Below are 20,154 nucleotides of genomic sequence, written 5' to 3'. Positions count from 1 at the left end.
GTAGCTTCCCAAGGTTGCTTTTACAGTAAAGTGTGCCGTTAAGTCAGAGCCCTGTGGTTGTCTTTGGTAGAATACAGGAGGGGTTTACCATTGCCATCTCCCACGCAGAATGATATGATGCCTTTCAGCATCTTCCTGTATCGCTGCTGCCCAGTATAGGTCTACCAGCAGGGATTCGAACCAGCAACCTCTGGCTTGCTAATAAAGTCATTTCCCTGCTGCGCCATTAGGTGGCTTTAAGGTTGCTTTGGGGTTTTTAAAAAACGTAAGGATTAATACACATGGCTGCATGTCACGCCAAAGCTGTGCTTGAGTTATAGTATGCAAAATTACCTCCTTTGATATTTTGAAAAGTATCAATCACTGTAAAAATGCCACTGACTTGTGTTAAGCTCACATATCTGTCGCCTGGGAAGCACATTATATGGGAAATGCAAATATGATACAGATGCATCTATCAGTTGCATACTACTATTGCAGCTGGGAATAATGGAATAGTGATGATGTACTGCTTAGTCATGGTCCAGAACAGCTCTGCATTTTCAGGCAGCAAGCTCATTGGCTCGAAAGCAGCATATACGCCTTGCTCTTGAATCCATGGGGTGTGTGCAGTCTGTAAGCCACTGTCAAAATATCAGTGCTGGGAGGAGAATCCCATTCAATTGATTTAAAAAACAAACATATGTTTTCTAGAACATTCATAGCATCCTAACATTCTTTAACAAAATAACTGACGGTGTAAAACTTGAAAACACACTGATGTTGTGTGAATGCGGGGACTAGTAAGGAAAATGTGAAATAATTTTGCATACCATCTTGTGTAATTGGTTCCATGTCCCATGGGCTAAGTCTTTCATTTTCACCATTATCTATATAACTGATAACAAAAAAAGAAAAAAAAATCCAAATAGAAAAAATATTATTGCATCCTAAGAAAGTTTGTCGTGACTAATCACCATTGAAATCAGTGGGTCTTAGAAAGCTCTGCATTCTTAGGATACAACCATAGGAACATAGGAAACTGCCATATACTGAGTCAGACCATTGGTCTATCTAGCTCAGTATTATCTTCACAGACTGGCAGCGGCTTCTCCAAGGTTGCAGGCAGGAATCTCTCTCAGCCCTATCTTGGAGAAGCCAGGGAGGGAACTTGAAACCTTCTGCTCCTCCCAGAGCGGCTTCATCCGCTAGAATTATAGAAAACAAGGAACATAGCATTTTTAAATAACCTTGAAGCAATTTTCTTTATAGCTTAGGGCTTTTGTAAGTGGCCTTGATCAAACCAAAATTTTCTGTATTTATTCTTACCAAAAAAGAGAACAGAAGTCCAAATCTTCATGTATCGACTTCTTTAAAGTTCAAAAATTATCTGTATATAAATGGCTGTTATTACTATTTAGCCTAATACCTGTTCATTTTTTCCTTCCACTGTACATATAGCCAGCTATTAGCACTGGCATCTAGTTTCTTAGTATAAAAGTGACTCTTTCTGTTTTATCATTTTATAGCCTGCCACCTGCCCACATGTAGTTTTAAACTTACAGGTGAAACTCAGAAAATTAGAATATCGTGCAAAAGTCCATTAATTTCAGTAATGCAAATTAAAAGGTGAAACTGATATATGAGACAGACGCATTACATGCAAAGCGAGATAAGTCAAGCCTTAATTTGTTATTATTGTGATGATCATGGCGTACAGCTCATGAAAACCCCAAATCCACAATCTCAGAAAATTAGAATATTACATGGAACCAAGAAGACAAGGATTGTAGAATAGAACAATATTGGACCTCTGAAAAGCATAAGCATGCATATGTATTCAGTACTTGGTTTGGGCCCCTTTTGCAGCAATTACTGCCTCAATGCGGCGTGGCATGGATGCTATCAGCCTGTGGCACTGGTGAGGTGTTATGGAAGACCAGGATGCTTCATTAGCGGCCTTCAGCTCTTCTGCATTGTTTGGTCTCATGTCTCTCATCCTTCTCTTGGCAATGCCCCATAGATTCTCTATGTGGTCAGGTCAGGCGAGTTTGCTGGCCAGTCCAGCACAGTACACTGTATACTTTTTGGAGGTCCGATATGGTTCTATTCTACAATCCTTGTCTTCTTGGTTCCATGTAATATTCTAATTTTCTGGGATTGTGGATTTGTGGTTTTCATGAGCTGTACGCCATGATCATTACAATTATAACAAGTTAAGGCTTGACTTATCTCGCTTTGCATGTAATGCGTCTGTCTCATATATCAGTTTCACCTTTTAATTTGCATTACTGAAATTAATGAACTTTTGCACGATATTCTAATTTTCTGAGTTTCACCTGTATCTGGTTTCATAGATTTATCTATTATACTAATATATAATATTATACCATCTGCGTATAGCCCAATTCTGTGCCATTGAGTAAAAATGAATTGTTGGCACTTACCTGCAAGGTCATTCTCCTCAGTGATCAGGAGTGTATCCATAGGTCAAGTTGCTCCTCCTACCTATCTGCACCTGAGACGGGGCCAATAGCAAAGCGGCTTACATAATCCATGTAGAAGGGACATACCCACTGCCTTCCAGATTCCAAGTTGCTGAATTGCTCTGGTGCCAACAGCCGACAACGATAACACTGGTAAATGAAACAATAACAATACAATAAAACCAAAGGAATGGATGACCCACAAGGAATGAGTTATGACTAGTGCAGCACCCCAGAGATGACAGGCCTTCCCCAGAAAGGAAGTTGCCCGACAGCAGAAAGCAAAGACCTAGACAGACATGACACTGAACTGGGTGTGCTGGATACACTTATGGCCACTAAGGAGAATGACCTTTCAGGTAAGTGCCAGTGATTCATTCTCCCTCAGTTGAGGAGTGTATCCATAGATCAGAACATGCAAAAGTGTCCCCCAATTAATGGGGTCAGTGGTAAATTCTAGCTTTTTGCGTGGATAGAGGGTCTATCCCCTGTAGGGTTCTCCACCCACAGATCACTCCAGAGATGCCACTACCTGAGGTGGAACTGTGGCTCTCCTTGGAGCTCTGGTCTTGCCAAGGCAACAGAGAACACTGAAGTGGGTGTACTAAAATTTTTGCCCCGGGAACTATCTCTATGGGGGAAACGATGGATCCCTGAAGTTGAGCATAGGTTTGACATTGTTGGTTGCTCCTTAGAGAATTTCAGATCCTTATGAACTTGTCCCTTCAGCTGTCAGGCAGGGATACCAGGCCCCTGCTCCTGTCTATAACAGCACCCAGGTGCTGGAACCCTTCTGCCTGTTTACAGCAAATCCATTTGTATGTCTCCAGGCAGTCTAGTGTCTGTTGGACATTCTAAAGTCTTTGCTGTCTGGAGGTTGATTGGATCATCTAGAGAAGAATCTAAATGCACATCTTTGGGCCTCAAATCGCCATGAGTACCACCATGACCTTGGTAAACACCCATGGTGCAGGGCTCAGACCAAAGGGAAGGGTGCAGTGTTGGTTGTGCTGATTGTTGTACATGATCCTGAGAAACGTGTTGGCAGAATGAATAGGAATGCAGAGTTAAGCCTCGTTGAGGTCAACTTCTCCCCCTCCTGGAGTGATGCTAAAATGGAGTGGAGAGTCTCCATCTGAAAAATCCTCTCCCCTGATGAACTTGTTTAGCAATTGTATATCTAGTATGGTGCTCCAATATCCATTTTTCTCTGGATAAACAGGATGTAGTACACTCTCTGATGCTGCTCTATAAGAGGAACAGGTTCAGTTGCCTATATCTGCAGGGGAAGATGAATTGTCAGAAACATAAAACTCTTTTTCTCCTTTCCGCGGGATCTCGGGGAATCTGTTTGGAGACTGGATACTGAATACTAAGGAGTACCCTGACTGACTGTCTGCTGCATCCATTGGTTGGATGATAGGTTCCAGTGGTTGGCAAAACTTTGACCTCTCCCCCGCAGTGGAATGACATTCTCATAATCATCGGGAGGTCTCTAGCTTGAACCCTTTATTGGGCTAAGAATTCTAGATACCCTTGAAGGGGGCACTATCCCTAAAGGATGGCCTAGGCCTATTCCATTGACTTTGCCTATACCAGGGTTGGTTGTGAAAGAGGGATCTGGGTATCTGAAAGGAAGAATTGGACATTTTGTCTGGGTTTTTTTTTTATTCTTGGAAGGAGGAGGTGCCTCAAGCTGGCTCTCAAGCAGAACCAGGTCAAAATTTTCAACCAATAACTTGCTACCCTTGAAGATTGTGGTAGCTAGGTTGAAACGAGATTTCTGATCGGCTTTCCAACTCTTGAGGCTTAAGTGTTTCCTAATGGTCACATTGCATACCAGGGTTCATGGCACCTAGTGTAGCATCTGCCATGCAGGCAGTAGCTTTTGTCAGTTTGTTCATTCCTTACCTCAGCTTGGAGTTACTTGGAGGAACCCATTGAAAAGTTCCTTAACCAGAACATGGATGCCTCGGTAAACATGGATGAAGTTATAGAAGCTCTTGAGGCCAGGACCAAGGCTACATGTGACTGCCTCAAAATGGCAGCACAACCTCTGTCATCTGGATTCTTAACAATTCATCTCCAATCCTAGAGCAATACCTGGTTTTTAACCAAGGCAGTTATGGGCACCTTGATCAAAAGAACCATCAGCATGTCCATGATTGCCTTTGGGGCCAGATAAAAGCACTTCATGGTACCTGAAAAACCCCTGCCCTTGTCTGGGTTAGACTGTTCTGAATGGATGGTCTGTGTAAAATGATGAAGGCATGGGATAGTATTCCCAGTGGGTGGGGAAGGTAGAAAGACTACTTGGTTACCCTTTGTTTCTGTGGGTGGAGAACACTCCTTCTCTTCTAGGTTAAGGGTCCTGTGGACCTTGTGTAGTAACCTGGCAAAATCTCCCACGAAGAAAATCCTGAGAACTACAGAATGTACCAGGCCAGCTTCCTCCTCACATAGTTCACCCTACTTCTTGCCTGAAGAGAAATTGTCTGTTTTACCTGGGATGGGAGAGATCAATATGATCTGGGTGGAGTGGAGCCCTGGGGGCTGGGGAACCCTAGGAGAAAAGGATGGGCCCCTGGGGGGCTGGAGAGACTTGAGGAGAGAGGGTGGGTGCCTCTGTGCTGTATGAGTGTCCTATATGGCTGGGATGATCCCTGATCAGAGCCCTCATAGGAGCAAACAGACTTCTCTTTGCTTCTCTGGAGTGGCAGTGCCTGCAGACCTTGGTACAGCAAAGTCATGGCCAAGGCTTCTGTAATAGGATTTTCCCACCGTTTTTTGAATTCTCCTGAGCTGGTAAGGAGAAGGCCTTTTCCTTGCTTCTGAACCTCCTCTAGGTCCACTCCTTAAATTATACTCAGATATATTTGGGGATTTCCTCCACCCACACCGGCACTGAGCTCTTTGAACCCTAGGACCGTTTGGGGGCTGCCAACGCTCACCAGATCTGATGTATCCTGGCTAGGCCGCATATGCTGGTCCTTGGGAACGTTACAGTCCTCCTCCAGGCCTTCAGGGGCGATTGTGGGACTTCCTGAGCCCCCAACATCTCCTGCTGCATATGTAGCCAATACCACCATCGGGGGGGGGGGGGATTGGGCAGCAGCAGCAGCAGCAGCTGCTGAGCTGGAAGGGCAAGCGGGGTCTTCTCCTTTTGGAAGACCATGACTGTGCCTTAGAGTCCCAGCACTTCTTTGGTTTGGACTTGGAGTTTGCCTGAGTTCTGCACAGCTCACAGAGGGTGGAAGAGACAGAATCATCTGAAAGGGAAGTCTTTCTCTTGCTGCTTTCCTTGCACTCCACCGTCCCAGTGATTACACGAGGTTTGGCGAGCTAAAAGCGAAAATCCCGTCTGGCTGATGAAGCTGTGTCCCTTCTTCTTTTTCTCTCCTAGAGACACAGGGACAGACGGTACTGAGGCTCTTGCTCTGGAGCTAGATAGGGTGGAAACTGGGAGATACTGGGGATGCCCGTTCTATATGGGTTATATAGAAGGGGCATTTGCTGTTGAGCTGCTTTGATATTGGCCCTGTTTCAGGGGCAGGTAGGAGTAGCAACCTGACCTATGGATACACTCCTGCACTGAAGGGGAATGAAACTTTAGCATTCAAGTAGATGACTGTTATCTACTTAATAAACGTGGCTCCAAATTAAATTTTTGACACAGTTTTTTTAGAGTAGAGTGGGCTTATATGCTTTTTCTGCATTCAGAAAAATTAAAGAGTGAATTTATATTCAGTTTCTTCACATATTGTATATTATTTAATTTAATGTTCTTTTTATATTTATAGATCTTGAGCTGGTATGAAACCTGATTGATCTACACTTTTTAGATGCTCAGGAAAAGCAGCTTTTAGCTTAGTGGCTGATATTTGGACTAATTCATTGACAGAAGTCCTATTGAAATTAACTGTCAACTCCTGAGTAGTACTATTGAATAACAGTCCAGATGTCAGCAAATGTGTTTGATATAAGGCCACTAATCTGGTTTTACATGCTTGTATTTTTAACCAGGTGTTGTGGTCCAGGCCTGATTTATATACTAAATATGCTCATTAGCTAGCATACAAAATTAGGCCTGTCTTATAGTGTCACCAAGTTCTTTTATATAGTGACCATGTAGGATCTAGACGCAAGGAAGAAAGGAGATCAAACCAATCCTAAATGATTCAATGGGCTTTACTGAGTATAAAAGAATAACAACATCAATCTAGCTGAGCAGAAAGCAGAACATTCTATCAATATTACTAACAGTATTTCAACCCTAACCAGCAACAATATTCACCCAGTGTTCCTAACTAACATATGTGTGTGTATTAAATCTTCCTAGAGCCTAAAAGAATTCAGATATAGATGGAAAAAGGGAGGGGGGGTAAGGAAAGCTGAGGGCTGGCATGGTTTGGGGAGATCAGGAATTAGTAGAGGGAAGGGGGGGGGAGGAGAAGGTGGGGAAAGGATGGAGGGATCCAAGGTTTGTGGAGGCAACATATTAACCAGATCAGAGGCTTGAGAACAGTGGAGCTTTCAGCTGAAGGAGAGAAGCTTTTGGCTGGAGACAGGAGCTTTTAGATCAAGCATGCAGTTTGCTCAGAGCACAGCTGATAGTCAGACCACCATGGCTGGGGAAGTCTTGACTTCTCACTGCGCAGTGGAAGTCATAGACGGTTCCTGTCCATGGACAGAGTTCCTGCCTCTAGCCCCGCGGCTTGGGCAGCAAACTCTTGGATGACTCATGAGCAAGTCTTGCTTGTAGGCAGAAGATTGCATGTAGGCACAAGACTGCCTGTAGGCAAGAGACTGCCACTTCTCTGTCCAGTAAGCTATTCTTTATAGTTGTATCTTCCTTTGATCTCCCATCATCTTTTCTGGATCCCAAAAGGTGACAACTTGCTGCTACCTTCTAGATAATGTCTTTTAATTATTCAGGATATTAGCCAGTCCAGAGAGATCTGAACCTCATCTTCTGTAAACTGTGCACTTAGATGGGGGGGCATTGCCCGAAGCAAATCTGCATCTCTGAACTGCAAATGGGCATCTTCCCTTGTCCCAGATTTGCTAACCTCATCCCAAAAAGGTGTTAAAAGTCAGGAGTTAGTGAGAGAATTAGTTCTATTTGTGTGAGACAGCAATTACATTATTTCTTGTGTACCTCTTTCTAGTGTGTAATTATAACAAGAGAATATTTAAAGTAACATAAAAAGGGGTACCTGTGTGAGGCAAGTTAATCAGCACATTTCACTAAGGCAGAAGCATCCTGTCAGTGAGGTAAGGGGATTACTGGACAGCAGGTTAATTTCAGCAGTGTGAGACTGGTAATTAAGCCTGACCCATTGTGTCTCTTGTGAGTTCCACAAACACTGATAAACAATGCTAGATTACCCCTGCCTCTACAATTCATTTATCAGGCACTACCCAGGCAGATCTGGGTGTCAATTCACCCTCAAGTTCAGGCATTTAATTGAACTCTTAATATAAAATGAATCAGACACAGGCCTGAATTCCATATACTTCTGGGTTGGTACCTCTGAGTCTAATATGTTGTGGTGCCCAACACAGGGTGTTTTTAAAATTAGAAACTTAACCATATTGTAGTTAAATGAGAAACCAATTTTCTCATTAAAAATGTTTTTAATCAATTCTGTTTTGAGTTAACATCTCTGATGAAACACCAAGACTGCTTTGTGCATGTTGAGAATGAAGTGATCCTACAAGGAATTGTAAGTGAATGCTAAGGTATTTATACTTACTTTACAGATTGCAGAAATGCAGTATGGAAGGGCTCAGTCATTGCTGCCCTTCATAGAGGAAGACCCCCTGAAATGCCTGTTAACTGTGGTAGACCACCAAATCTGGGTAAGCTGATAGACTAGATAACAAATTTTAAAAACAACTTTGTGGTAAGCATTCTGTTGCTATATTGAAATAAGTCTGGATTCTCTGAGATGTAGCAACATACATGCAAAACATGCCTGTACCCAGGCTGTTGAGATTTTAAGAAATCAAAAATTTGAACTTCCTCTGTCTGTTGTGAATGTGCAAATTGTAGATAAGGTGTGCTACTAGGCTTACAGGTCTGTTCTCGGTTGCTACAATCAAGGCCATCTCAATGAGTTATCCCCCTCCCGTGCTCCTGGGCAGGACTATGTAAATGAGCTAAAATAGGAAGCCTTAAGAGCCTGAGGGGGATGACCCCACCCAGTTCTTTCGGTCCTGTGTCGCTCCTGGCAGTTTCTCTTTATCTCTCTCCTGCTTTTTCCACTTAAACACGTCTCTCTCTCTTATTTCCCTAACTTTACCTATTGGTTTCTCCCCTTCTTTTCTTCCATCCATAGACCTATTAAACAAAAAACAAAAACCCTCTTTCCTTCTGACCTTCCTTCACCCCCCCTTCCCTCCCATGTATGAAGCACGTGGGGCACCTTAGGAATGTCTGCATCCCCATGGGACGACCCACGGCCTCATTCCAGGTGGGATCCAGACCCCCCCAGTTTTCTGCCCCTGCCAGCATCTTCGTTGGCCGCTGAAGATCCTGCCAACCAGATGGAAGAAAACGTGCCCATTAGTCTCCCCCAACAGGAACTTGAGACGTGGGCTGTTGCAGGAGAAGCCTCTGTTAGTCTCCTGCTGGCAGGGCGCATGACGCGGAGTGCCACAGCAACAAGGGCCGGGAAGCAGCATTCGGTGGCAGAGGACCTCTGTGGCGGCTTCCAGCTTCAGTGCCGGCTTCCAGCGGCTGCTTCTACCCTCAGAAGCGTCCCTTGGCTAACCCTCCCCCAACCCAGGCCGAGATAAGGGCTCTGGGCAGAGTGGCAGCAATGGCGGCAGCACGAGCAGCGCTAGGGCCGGAGGACAGACAGATGTCCAGGCTGAAATGCCAGTGACGACACTGACTTCCACTTCACAGCAGCGCGTGGCACAAACTACCAGCACAGTGGTGAGCTCTTTCCAGGAGGAGTGGGATTCTGGTGTGAGCCCCTCTACCTCAACCCCTGCTCTGCCCAAATGAGTCCCCCTGGAGTGGCAGGCATGGTTCCGCAACGCCATTGTAAAGACAGTATACCAGTTGAAACTGCCTAAGAAGGGTAAAAAAATCTTTAAAAAATAAACTCCCTTCTTCATCCTCTGAAGAGTCATCTTCACCAGAGCCATCCCCCCAAAAAGCCAAAGCTAAAAAGAAACACACCAAGCAGGCTACTAGCAAAGGGGTTCTTAAAAGCAAATTCAAGGAAACACATTCCTTGCACCTTTCTAGGGCTGAATCAGCAGACCCCACCTCCCAGGACCTTGCCCCCCTTAAGATAAAAAAGCTTGCAGCCTCTATCTCTGGACACGATGATGATTCAGTGGGGGCCCTAGGGGGCATGGGTGAGAACAACTTGGGGACCCTAGGAGGCACAGGTGAAGGCATCCAAGGTCTTGGTATAGCCCACGATAAAGAGGATGGGGAGTGGTCAGGAGCAGAGGAACTGGAAATGGCACAGATCTCTCAGCGCCTCTTTGTGCCTGATGATTTTAACCCCTTAATGACTAAGGTCCTCTCTACTATCGGGCTGCAATCTAAACTGATCCCAGAAGCTGCTCTAACTGTGAAAGGGGACCTGGTCTTTCCAAAGGCCAGACCAAAAGACATGCTGTTGCCCATGCCTGACTGTTTTTCTGAGACAATTAAACAAGAATGGTCCCTTCCAGCTGCATACAAGAAACCACTGGCTGCCGTGGCTCACTTCTACTCTTTTCAGCAAGAACCGGCTGACCTTCTTAAAACTCCCAGTACCGATGCCCCAGTGGCCCAACTGGTGTCAGGTTCTCTGATCTCTTGCGATGGAGAAGCAGCCCCAAAAGATCTTGCTGACAGGAAGGCTGGACTTGTTATGAGGAAAGTACACGACAATACCTTACTGGTGACCCGGGCATCGGCAGCATCCATGGCGGCAAGAGTTAGCCTCCTGTGGTTGGATGATTTACTGAACGACCCGCCTTCAGACCCAATATGCCTGAGACAGCAACTGGTCAAGCTCCAGAAGGCACAAGCCTTTGTGGCCGACGCCACGCTGGACTCAATAAGATTCATATCCCGAGCCTTTGCAGCTGCAGTGGTCGGCAGATGCCACCTCTGGCTTAAAACCTGGCAGGCAGACACGACTTCCAAGTCGAACTTAACAGCAGTCCCCTACGATAGCTCCAAACTCTTTGGTGAGGCGGCACTCAAGGATGTCCTCGTGGAATCTTGGGACAAAAGGAAGGCTATGCCCTCTGCCCCGTGGTGGGGAGACAGGCAAAACTTTCAAAGACCCACACAGTCCTTTTGTTCCTTTTGCCCCTTCTACAAAGGCCGGGACAGAGAAAGCAAGCTACAGTGCGGATCATGGCCCCGTCAACGTTTCCCTAGATACTCAGGGAACAGGCAGAACTTTAATCAACAGTTTTGAGAGGTGGCTGCCTCTTGGACTTCTTCCACGCCTGGGAGCAGTCGGCAACAGACAAATGGGTCCTCAATGCAATCCAGTTGGGCTACAGAATAGAACCCCCGCCCCAGGTTTCTACCTATCCTGTGTTCTCGCTGTACTTTAAAACACATAGACTTAAAGCACTCTATCCAACACCTACTGGACATTAGCGTGGTAGAGCAGGTGTCCCCAGACCAGGTGGGGAGGGGCATTCATTCTGTTCACAGTTCCCAAGAAGGATGGTTCAAAAAGGGTGGTCTTGGACCTGAAATTCTTAAACAAATGGGTCCGGTGCATCAAGTTCAAGATGGAGTCCCTCAGGTCCATAACCGAGGTGCTCCAACACGGGGACCTCCTCTCCTCAGTGGACCTGTAGGAGGCCTATCTCCATATCCCAGTTCACACCAGCAGTCGCTCGCCCCTGTGGTTCAAGTATGTCGGAGTCGATTACCAATACAAGGCCCTGTCATTCGGCCTATCGTTGGCCCCCAGGATATTCACGAAGATCCTGTCTCCACTTATGGCCCACCTGCGCCTCCCAGGCGTCAGGGTCTTTGCGTACTTAGACGACTTGCTCATCAAATCAAAATAACTGGAAACTGTACAATCTGACCTCACGCTCACCCTTTCTGCCCTTTGAGAACACTGGTTCCTGGTGAACACTCAGAAAAGCCACTTAGTTCCTGCTCACAGGATACTACACCTTGGAGTTCTAATTGACACCCAGATGGACCGCCTCTTCCTGCCACAAGACAGAGTCCAGAGAGTTAGCCTCTCCAGAGGCCAACCGAGCATGGATGACACCCTCAGCCCCCCTGCTGATGCTGGCAAGACTACTGGGCCTGATGGTATCAACCCTAGACTCTGTCCCATGGGTGAGGTTTCACCTCAGGGAACTGCAGTGGTTCCTCTTGCCACACCAAGCCAACATCGCAGCCAAGGGACTCATGCTACTCTGTCAGATGCCGCAAGTTCATCACTCCCTCCTATGGTGGTGCTCCCCACAGAACCTACTGGCAGGAAAATGGTTCTTAGACTTCCCAAAGACCATTGTGACAACGGATGCCAGCACAAGGGGCTGGAGAGCCCACTTCCTGCAATTTTTGGCTCAGGGGAAGTGGTCTCAGGAGGAGAAACAACACTCCATCAACTGGCTTCGAGCTGAGGGCCATCTACCTGGCGCTGCACAGTTTCCAGGAACACCTCTCAGGACAAGACATTCTCATAAAGATGGACAACACGACAGCAAAAGCGCATGAGATCCATATCCCTCCACATGGAAGCGACCCTGCTGATGTCCTGGTCAGAGAGCCACCAAACCTCACTGATGGCTCACCATGTCAAAGGGGACCTGAATTTGCTGGCTGACTGGCTCAGCAGGGAAGACCTCCTCCAAGGGGAATAGACTCTGAACGCCGCCATTTTCGATCAGTTGGCGTGCAGGTGGGGATGACCAATCCTCGAATTGTTCGCGACTCCCCACAACACGAGGCTTCCTTGATTTTTCATCAGGTTTGCATGTCAAAGGGCAGAGGGCACCCACGCTGTATCGGCACCATGGCCACAGGGAATCCTCTATGCCTTCCCCCCAATCCTGCTGCTAGCCTGAGTCCTGAGACGCATCAGATCACTCAGAGCAGAAGTCCTACTTGTGGCCCCATACTGGCCGAGGTGCCCCTGGTTTACAGAGCTATTCCACCTCAGCATGGCCGATCCATGGCACATCCCAGTCATGCCAGGTCTCCTGATGCAACGCCCGGTCCCGCATCCAAACCCCTGCTGGTTTCAGCTAGCTGCATGGAGACTGAGCAGCGGATCCTGACAGATCAGGGCGTATTTGACAAGGTGGCCTCTACTATCCTCGCCGCTCACAGGCCCTCCGGATAAAAATGTCGACAGTGACTGGGAGTTGCAGGAGGAAATCAGGGAGGCGTCAAGGAGAGGCAGGGCTGTAATTTTGGGTGATTTCAACTACCCACACATAGACTGGGTAAATTCACATTCAAGTCAGGACAAAGAGGTCAAATTTCTAGATACGCTAAATGACTGTGTCCTAGAACAGTTGGTCATGGAACCAACAAGAGAGAAGGCGACCTTGGACCTAATTCTGAGTGACACCCAGGACCTGGTGCGTGATGTCAGTGTCATCGACCCTTTAGGGAACAGTGACCACAGTGCCATCAAATTCAGCATACATGCGGGGAGAGAATCACCAAGGATGTCAAACACAGACATTTTAAATTTCAAAAGAGGAAACTTCTCCAAAATGAGGAGTATGGTGAAAAGAAAGCTGAGGGGGGAAAATCAGGAGAGTCACTTCGCTCCAGAGTGAATGGCGTTTACTCAAAACCACAATACTAGAAGCCCAGTTAGATTGTATACCCAAAAGGAGGAAAGGTACCACTAAGTCCAGGAGGATGCCAGCATGGCTACCGGGTACCGTCAAGGAAGCCATAAAAGGGAAGAAGACTTCCTTACGAAATTGGAAGGCCTGTCCAAACGAAAAGAACAGAAAGGAACACAAACTCTGGCAAAAGAAATGCAAGGTGACAATAAGGGAGGCAAAAAGAGAGTTTGAGGAACATTTAGCCAAAAGTATCAAGGGGAATAACAAAAACTTCTTTAAGTACATCAGAAGCAGGAAACCTGCCAGGGAGGCAGTTGGACCATTAGACAATGAGGGAGTGAAAGGGATTATTAAGGAGGATATAGAGGTTGCAGAGAAACTGAATGAGTTCTTTGCATCTGTCTTCACGGCAGAGGATACTGAGCATATACCTGTTCCTGAACCAGGCTTTTTAGGGATGGAGGCTAGAGAGCTGAGTCTGATAGAAGTGACAAGGGATGATGTTCTAAACTGTCTGGAAAAACTGAAAGCTAACAAATCACCAGGGCTGGATGGCATCCATCCAAGAGTCCTCAAGGAACTCAAATGTGAAATTGCCGACCTCCTTGCTAAAATATTTAACTTATCCCTGAAATCGGGCTCTGTACCAGAGGACTGGAGAGTAGCAAATGTAACACCGATTTTCAAAAAGGGATCCAGGGGCGATCCGGGAAATTACAGGCCGGTTAGCCTAACGTCCGTTCCAGGCAAATTGATGGAAAGCATCCTCAAGGATAAAATTGTAAAGCACCTAGAAGAACAGGCCCTGCTGGGAGTGAGCCAGCATGGGTTCCGCAAAGGTAAATCTTGCCTCACCAACCTTTTGGTGTTCTTTGAGAGTGTCAACAAGTATGTGGATCAAGGTGATCCAGTTGACATAGTCTACCTGGACTTCCAAAAAGCTTTTGACAAAGTTCCTCATCAAAGACTCCTGAGGAAACTTAGCTGTCATGGAATAAAGGGACAAGTACATGTGTGGATTGCTGACTGGTTGAAAGACAGAAAACAGAGGGTAGGTATAAATGGAGAGTTTTCACAATGGAGGGAAGTAAGAAGTGGGGTCCCCCAGGGATCTGTACTGGGACCGGTGCTTTTTAATTTATTCATAAATGATCTAGAAGCAGGGGTAAGCAGCGATATGGCCAAATTTGCAGATGATACCAAACTCTTCTGGGTAGTGAAATCCCAAACGGATTGTGAGCAGCTCCAAAAGGATCTCTCCAAACTGGGGGAGTGGGCGACAAAATGGCAAATGCAGTTCAATGTTAGCAAGTGTAAAGTGATGCACATTGGAACGAAAAACCCCAACTTCAAGTATATGCTGATGGGATCTGAGCTGTCGGTGACGGACCAGGAAAGGGATCTTGGGGTTGTGGTTGACAGCTCGTTGAAAGTGTCTATTCAATGTGCGGCAGCTGTGAAAAAGGCAAATTCCATGCTAGGGATCATTAGGAAGGGGATTGAAAATAAAACGGCTAACATTATAATGCCCTTATACAAAACTATGGTGCGACCACACTTGGAGTACTGCGTACAGTTCTGGTCACCACATCTTAAAAAGGACATTGTTAAACTGGAGAAGGTACAGAAGAGGGCAACCAAGATGATCAGGGGCCTAGAGCACCTTTCTTACGAGGCTAGACTACAACACCTGGGGCTTTTTAGTTTAGAAAAAAGACGACTGTGGGGAGACATGATAGAGGTCTATAAAATCATGCATGGCGTGGAGAAAGTGGAGAGAGAGAGATTCTTTTCCCTCTCACACAACACTAGAACCAGGGGTCACTCCATGAAATTGATTGCCAGGAGGTCTAGGACCAACAAACGGAAGTACTTTTTCACACAACGTGTGATCCACTTGTGGAACTCTCTGCCACAGGATGTGGTGACAGCCGACAACCTGGATGGCTTTAAGAGGGGTTTGGATGACTTCATGGAGGAGAGGTCTATCAATGGCTACTAGTCAGAGGGCTGTGGGCCACCTCCAGCCTCAAGGGTGTGCCTCTGAGTACCAGTTGCAGGGGAGCAATGGCAGGAGAGAGGGCACGCCCTCAACTCCTGCCTGTGGCTTCCAGCGGCATCTGGTGGGCCACTGCGTGAAACAGGATGCTGGACTAGATGGGCCTTGAGCCTGATCCAGCAGGGCTGTTCTTACGTTCTTATGAGTATATCAGTGCACCTGGAGGGCCATCCTCTGCTGGTCAGCCCACCATAACATAGCAAGGGGTCAAACCAACATCAACCACCTTCTACAACTTTTACAGGAAAGCCATGACAAATGTCTCAAACACAACACCTTGAAAAGACAGGCGGCCTCCCTTGTGGGCCTCGTTTCAGGACTCTCAGCAAGATCCGGCATGTCTTATCTGCTCATAGAATGTTTCCTGAGAGGGGCGATCCTCCTCTTCCCTCCTACAGCGCATCGTTGCCCAACATGGAATCTAAACGTAGTCTTGAAAGCTCTTCAGCACCCTCCGTTCGAGCCCATCACAGAAATCTCTCTCAGGTTTTTGTCCCTAAAGCTCTCTTTCCTAATCGCCATCACCTCCGCAAAGTGTGTCTCCGAACTAAGGGCCCTCTTGGTACACAAATCATTCTGTATTTTCACAGAGGACGCAGTTCGCCTCATTCCCGACCCCTTCATTCGACCTAAGGTCCCTTCTCCATTCCACATGTCCCAAGATGTGTACCTGTCATCTTTCTGCCTGCATCCAGAACATCCCCGGGAGAAGTTGTGGCAAAAACTGGATATGAGACATTGCCTGAGAAGGTACTAGACCAGGGAGTGGTCTTCCGCAAAACAGACTCTTTTTTCGTCTCTTACCTCCCAGCATCGATGGGAGAAGCTGTCACATCCAAAACCCTGGCTAGGTGGATTCGGGCATGCATCACTCTAGCATATGAGGCACAGAACATCCGGCCACCTCAAAACATAATTGTTCACTCCACAAGGGCATCAGCAACTTCTGCCACATTTTCTACCAATGCCCTGGTCTAAGAGATCTGCAAAGCTGCAACCTGGAAGAATCCTTCTACCTTCACTCGACATTAATAATTGGACTTGTCTGCTTCTGCCCAAGCGGCGTTTGGCAGGTGCGTCCTGCAAGGGGTGCTCCCCCAGGAGTAGGCAAGAGCTTCCTCCCTGAGATGTACTGGCTTTGGTATATCCCATCGAGATGGCCTTGATTGTAGCAACCGAGAATGGAGCATTGGTCTACTTACCGTGAAGGCTTCTTCTGGTTGCTGCAGTCAAGACCATCTCGGCCCTCCTGGCTTTGGACACTTGCCCTACTTCTGGGGGACCATAGCAGTTTGCCCTCCGCCCCTATGGACAGCGGGCAGTACCTGTTCAGCCAGACAGCCCTGAATTCCGGAATCTCTACAGCCTCAGCTTCATGTTTTCTCCTTCGAGCGTGTCTCGATACCTAGCCTTAGCTTGGTACCTTGGCCTGAAAGAACTGGGTGGGGTCATCCCCCTCAGGCTCTTAAAGCTTCCTATTTTAGCTCATTTAAATAGTCCTGTCCAGGAGCATGCGAGGGACAGGACAACTCACCCATTGAGTTGGCCTTGACTGCAGCAACTAGAAGAAGCCTTCACGGTAAGTGAACCAATGCTCCGTTCTTGCTCAAATGATAACAACAGAAGGGTTTACCTTCAAGAGTCAAGGTTTTTATTTTATTTTTAAAAAAATCTAAAAATATGTCTACCCTGCCAAAACAGGACAGGAGTACTAACAAGGAAATAATTTCTAGTTTGGGAGATATAAACAAGATTCTACTATTATACATGTGTTCTCATTTTAAAAATAAAAATGTTATAAAATATGCAAAGCAAACAACCCAAAAGGCATATACATGACAAGTAACACAACACACTGTATTGTAAACAGTGTCTCAGATACTTGAAGAATTCCCATACATATCACTTGGCTGAGCTGGAGCGGTGAAGATTTATTATTCCTCATTACTCTCATTCCTCATTACTTTCACTTTTACTGAATGTTGCTCTCGTTAAAGAAAGGCTGGGTTAACTGGTATAGGGAGAGACTGTTAAGATGTGTTTTACTATGAGATAAATTCAGAAGATTCTACCAGAACGGACCTGAAAGTTTTAACTTTATTTCAAAATTTACTTGCCTCAGTTTACCTTTTATGGGTGTATTAATAGAACTATTTGGCAAGTTAGGCATGCGTGTATGCTGAGAGTAAAGTAACGGAGCCAGTTCATAGTTTCAAATCCTAACTCCTCACTTTCCTTTCTAGAATGGAGTTCTTTAATAAATGCCATATATATGGCATTTATTAAAGAACTCCATTCTAGAAAGGAAAGTGAGGAGTTAGGATCTCTAATCTAGCTAGCTAGCTGGATGCAGATGGATTCTGCATCTGTGCACACATAGTGCAGGGAGAGGGGAGCTTGCATGTTGCAAGGTAGAAGAAACAGGAAGAAGAAGGGAGAGAGGAAGTAAGTGGCTGGAAGAAAGGAAGTCCCTAAGATTAGCAATCTACATATCAAAGGGATAATGTTAGAGAAGGGATGACCAGTGTCTTGACCCTCTAGCCCTCTGACTCACTAGTCTGTCCTCCACTGTAATTGAGACAAGAGACATCACAAAGTCCTTCACTTCCAACAGTTTGTGGTTTACAAGCCACTATTAAATCAAAATGAGAAATAAGAATTGAATCTTGGCTTGACATTGTGGTTAGTAAACCACAGTTAAACAGCCCTGGCTCTAGACCAGGCCTGCTCAACTTCGGCCCTCCTGCAGATGTTGGCCTACAATTCCCATAATCCCTGGCTATTGGCTGCTGTGGCTGAGAATTTTGTAGTCCAAAAACAGCTGGGGGGCCTGCTCTAGACTTTGTGAAGTTGTGGTTTAAACCTCAGTTTTGCTAGGTGCACAAGCAGAGGAGGTGGCTGGAGCATGTGAGCTCAGCAAATTTCAAGCCACATTCCCCACATTCCCCACCCAGTAAACCATGGTTTAGTGGGGTGTCCGAATTGGCTCTTGTTCCCTGATATTGTCCTAAGAGAGCTTATTCTTTCAATAGTAAAACAAAACAAAAAAACCTTCAAACCTTTGTAAAGAATTGAATTGCATTTAGGTTACCCAATCAGGAATGTGCAGTAGCTGAAATCTCGTTATAGAGTATGATCTTGGAGAACAGTGATGACATTTATGACAAGAACTAGATCTTAAAGTATTAGTTACTTTTTTGGTATGCTGAACCTTCCTTTTAACCAGGGTTTATAAAAATAACAATTCATAAAAAAAGAACCTAAATCAAAGATATCATCATGAATATTATAGCAATAGCAATAGCACTTACATTTATATACCGCTCTATAGCCGGAGCTCTCTAAGCGGTTTACAGTGATTTAGCATATTGCCCCCGAACATTCTGGGTACTCATTTTACCGACCTCAGAAGGATGGAAGGCTGAGTCAACCTTGAGCCCCTGGTCAGGATTGAACTTGTAACCTTCTGGTTACAGGGCGGCAGTTTTACCACTGCGCCACCAGGGCGGCAGTTTTACCACTCCTCCACTGTAATTGAGACAAGAGACATCACAAAGTCCTTCACTTCCAACAGTTTGTGGTGAATATTAATCATAACTTAAAGTTATACTCTGTGAATGTTTTAAGAACAGTATATGATGAGACATAAGGGACCTGATCAATCCTATTCTACAGGGTGCTTACGAGATTAGACCCTGCAATGGGGTCACGTCGTATCTTGGAAGTATGTTTCCACACTTCCTGCTCTGTGACACCGCAGTCCCTATGCGGACAGCAGGATGCTGTTCACATTTCCAATGCCTTCTTTTGAAATAAATCGCTGCAATACAGAGTTAGGACGTCATATATCTGATGTAAGAAAGTTGCTAGTTTTTTGTGTTCTTAGTTTCTGCGAGACTGCTCCTCCTGCTGTTTATGTTTTGAATGTGACTTGCCTGAATGGAGGCATTTTGCTGCTGTTGAGCAGCTAGGCTGGAAAGTGCCCAGGTGGTGTACATGTGGTACATACAGAGTCAAGCCCTTGCCCTGCCCCTCTCTAAAAATGCAAATACGAAGGTAGTCAATAAACTGAGGATTTGGGATGATGGAATAGACCTGAATGAGGAGGAGTCGAGAAGTAAATGTAAGGGATAGGGGATGGGAATAGTAAGTGAAATCAAAAGTGAATAAAATCTGTTCATGCAATCCTGAGGAAACATTTTCAGAGTGTATCCTCCCAGTTGCCCGAATGAAACAGCTTTATGAAAAGTGTGAAACTGCCTTCTAAAAATGAAACCAACATCTATCTATGAATATGTATTAAGGTTATATTAGACAACAAGAATGTACTTTTACTAGAAAATGATGATTAAATAGAATCTTGCTGACTAGTGATTTAAATCATTAAAATTGAGTCCTCTTGTGAAGTGGTTTAAATCATGTTTTAAATCGATTTGATTTAAATTGAATAAACCCTGCTTTTAACAAAGAGGACTTGCAGTAAAATAAAGAAAAACTTTAACTAAACTCTTTATCCTTTTCCGAGTTGTCCTCCAAAATCTGAACTTAGCAGTAAGCTGCTCTGCTCCAATTTGCATGCAAAACTGATGCCTCTCTTTTCTAGCTGTGCAGGTATACAATACTTCTCTGCTTCTGATGTTGCAATACCAGATAGATATTTGAGGTGATCTAGGATCCTTCCCAACATGTATAGTGCGCTTGTGCAGTAGCCTTTGCGGAAGGGTTTTACAGCTCCCCAAAGTGCTCTGTAGCTCAAGGTGCCCTCGGTATTTTTGGTGGCAAAGCACCATTTGCTCAGTTCATTCTCAGCCGCTAATGCATGTGTCT

The 20,154-nt window shown here is 45.6% G+C and overlaps 1 protein-coding gene across 7 annotated transcripts in view; it reads left to right on the top strand.

The window, feature by feature from the left end:
- Positions 1-20,154, top strand: part of BRWD1 (bromodomain and WD repeat domain containing 1) — a 137,269-nt gene that overhangs the window by 7,851 nt on the left and 109,264 nt on the right. For 6 of the 7 annotated variants that reach the window (XR_008320365.1, XM_053312931.1, XM_053312930.1 and 3 more), the window contains exon 6: positions 8,229-8,327. Coding sequence is in view for 6 of the 7 variants with exons in the window: in XM_053312931.1 (XP_053168906.1) it covers positions 8,229-8,327 (99 nt within the window). In the remaining variant the exon portion in view is untranslated. Of the gene's footprint in view, positions 1-2,468; positions 2,604-8,228; positions 8,328-20,154 lie in introns of those variants that run through there. The other variant, XM_053312935.1, reaches the window with a different exon arrangement.

This window comes from Hemicordylus capensis, chromosome 3 (genome assembly GCF_027244095.1).
Source record: "Hemicordylus capensis ecotype Gifberg chromosome 3, rHemCap1.1.pri, whole genome shotgun sequence".
Classification (NCBI taxonomy): Eukaryota; Metazoa; Chordata; class Lepidosauria; order Squamata; family Cordylidae; genus Hemicordylus; species Hemicordylus capensis.
Note: the sequence above shows the minus strand (reverse complement) of the source record. Positions and strands in the feature narration are given on the sequence as shown.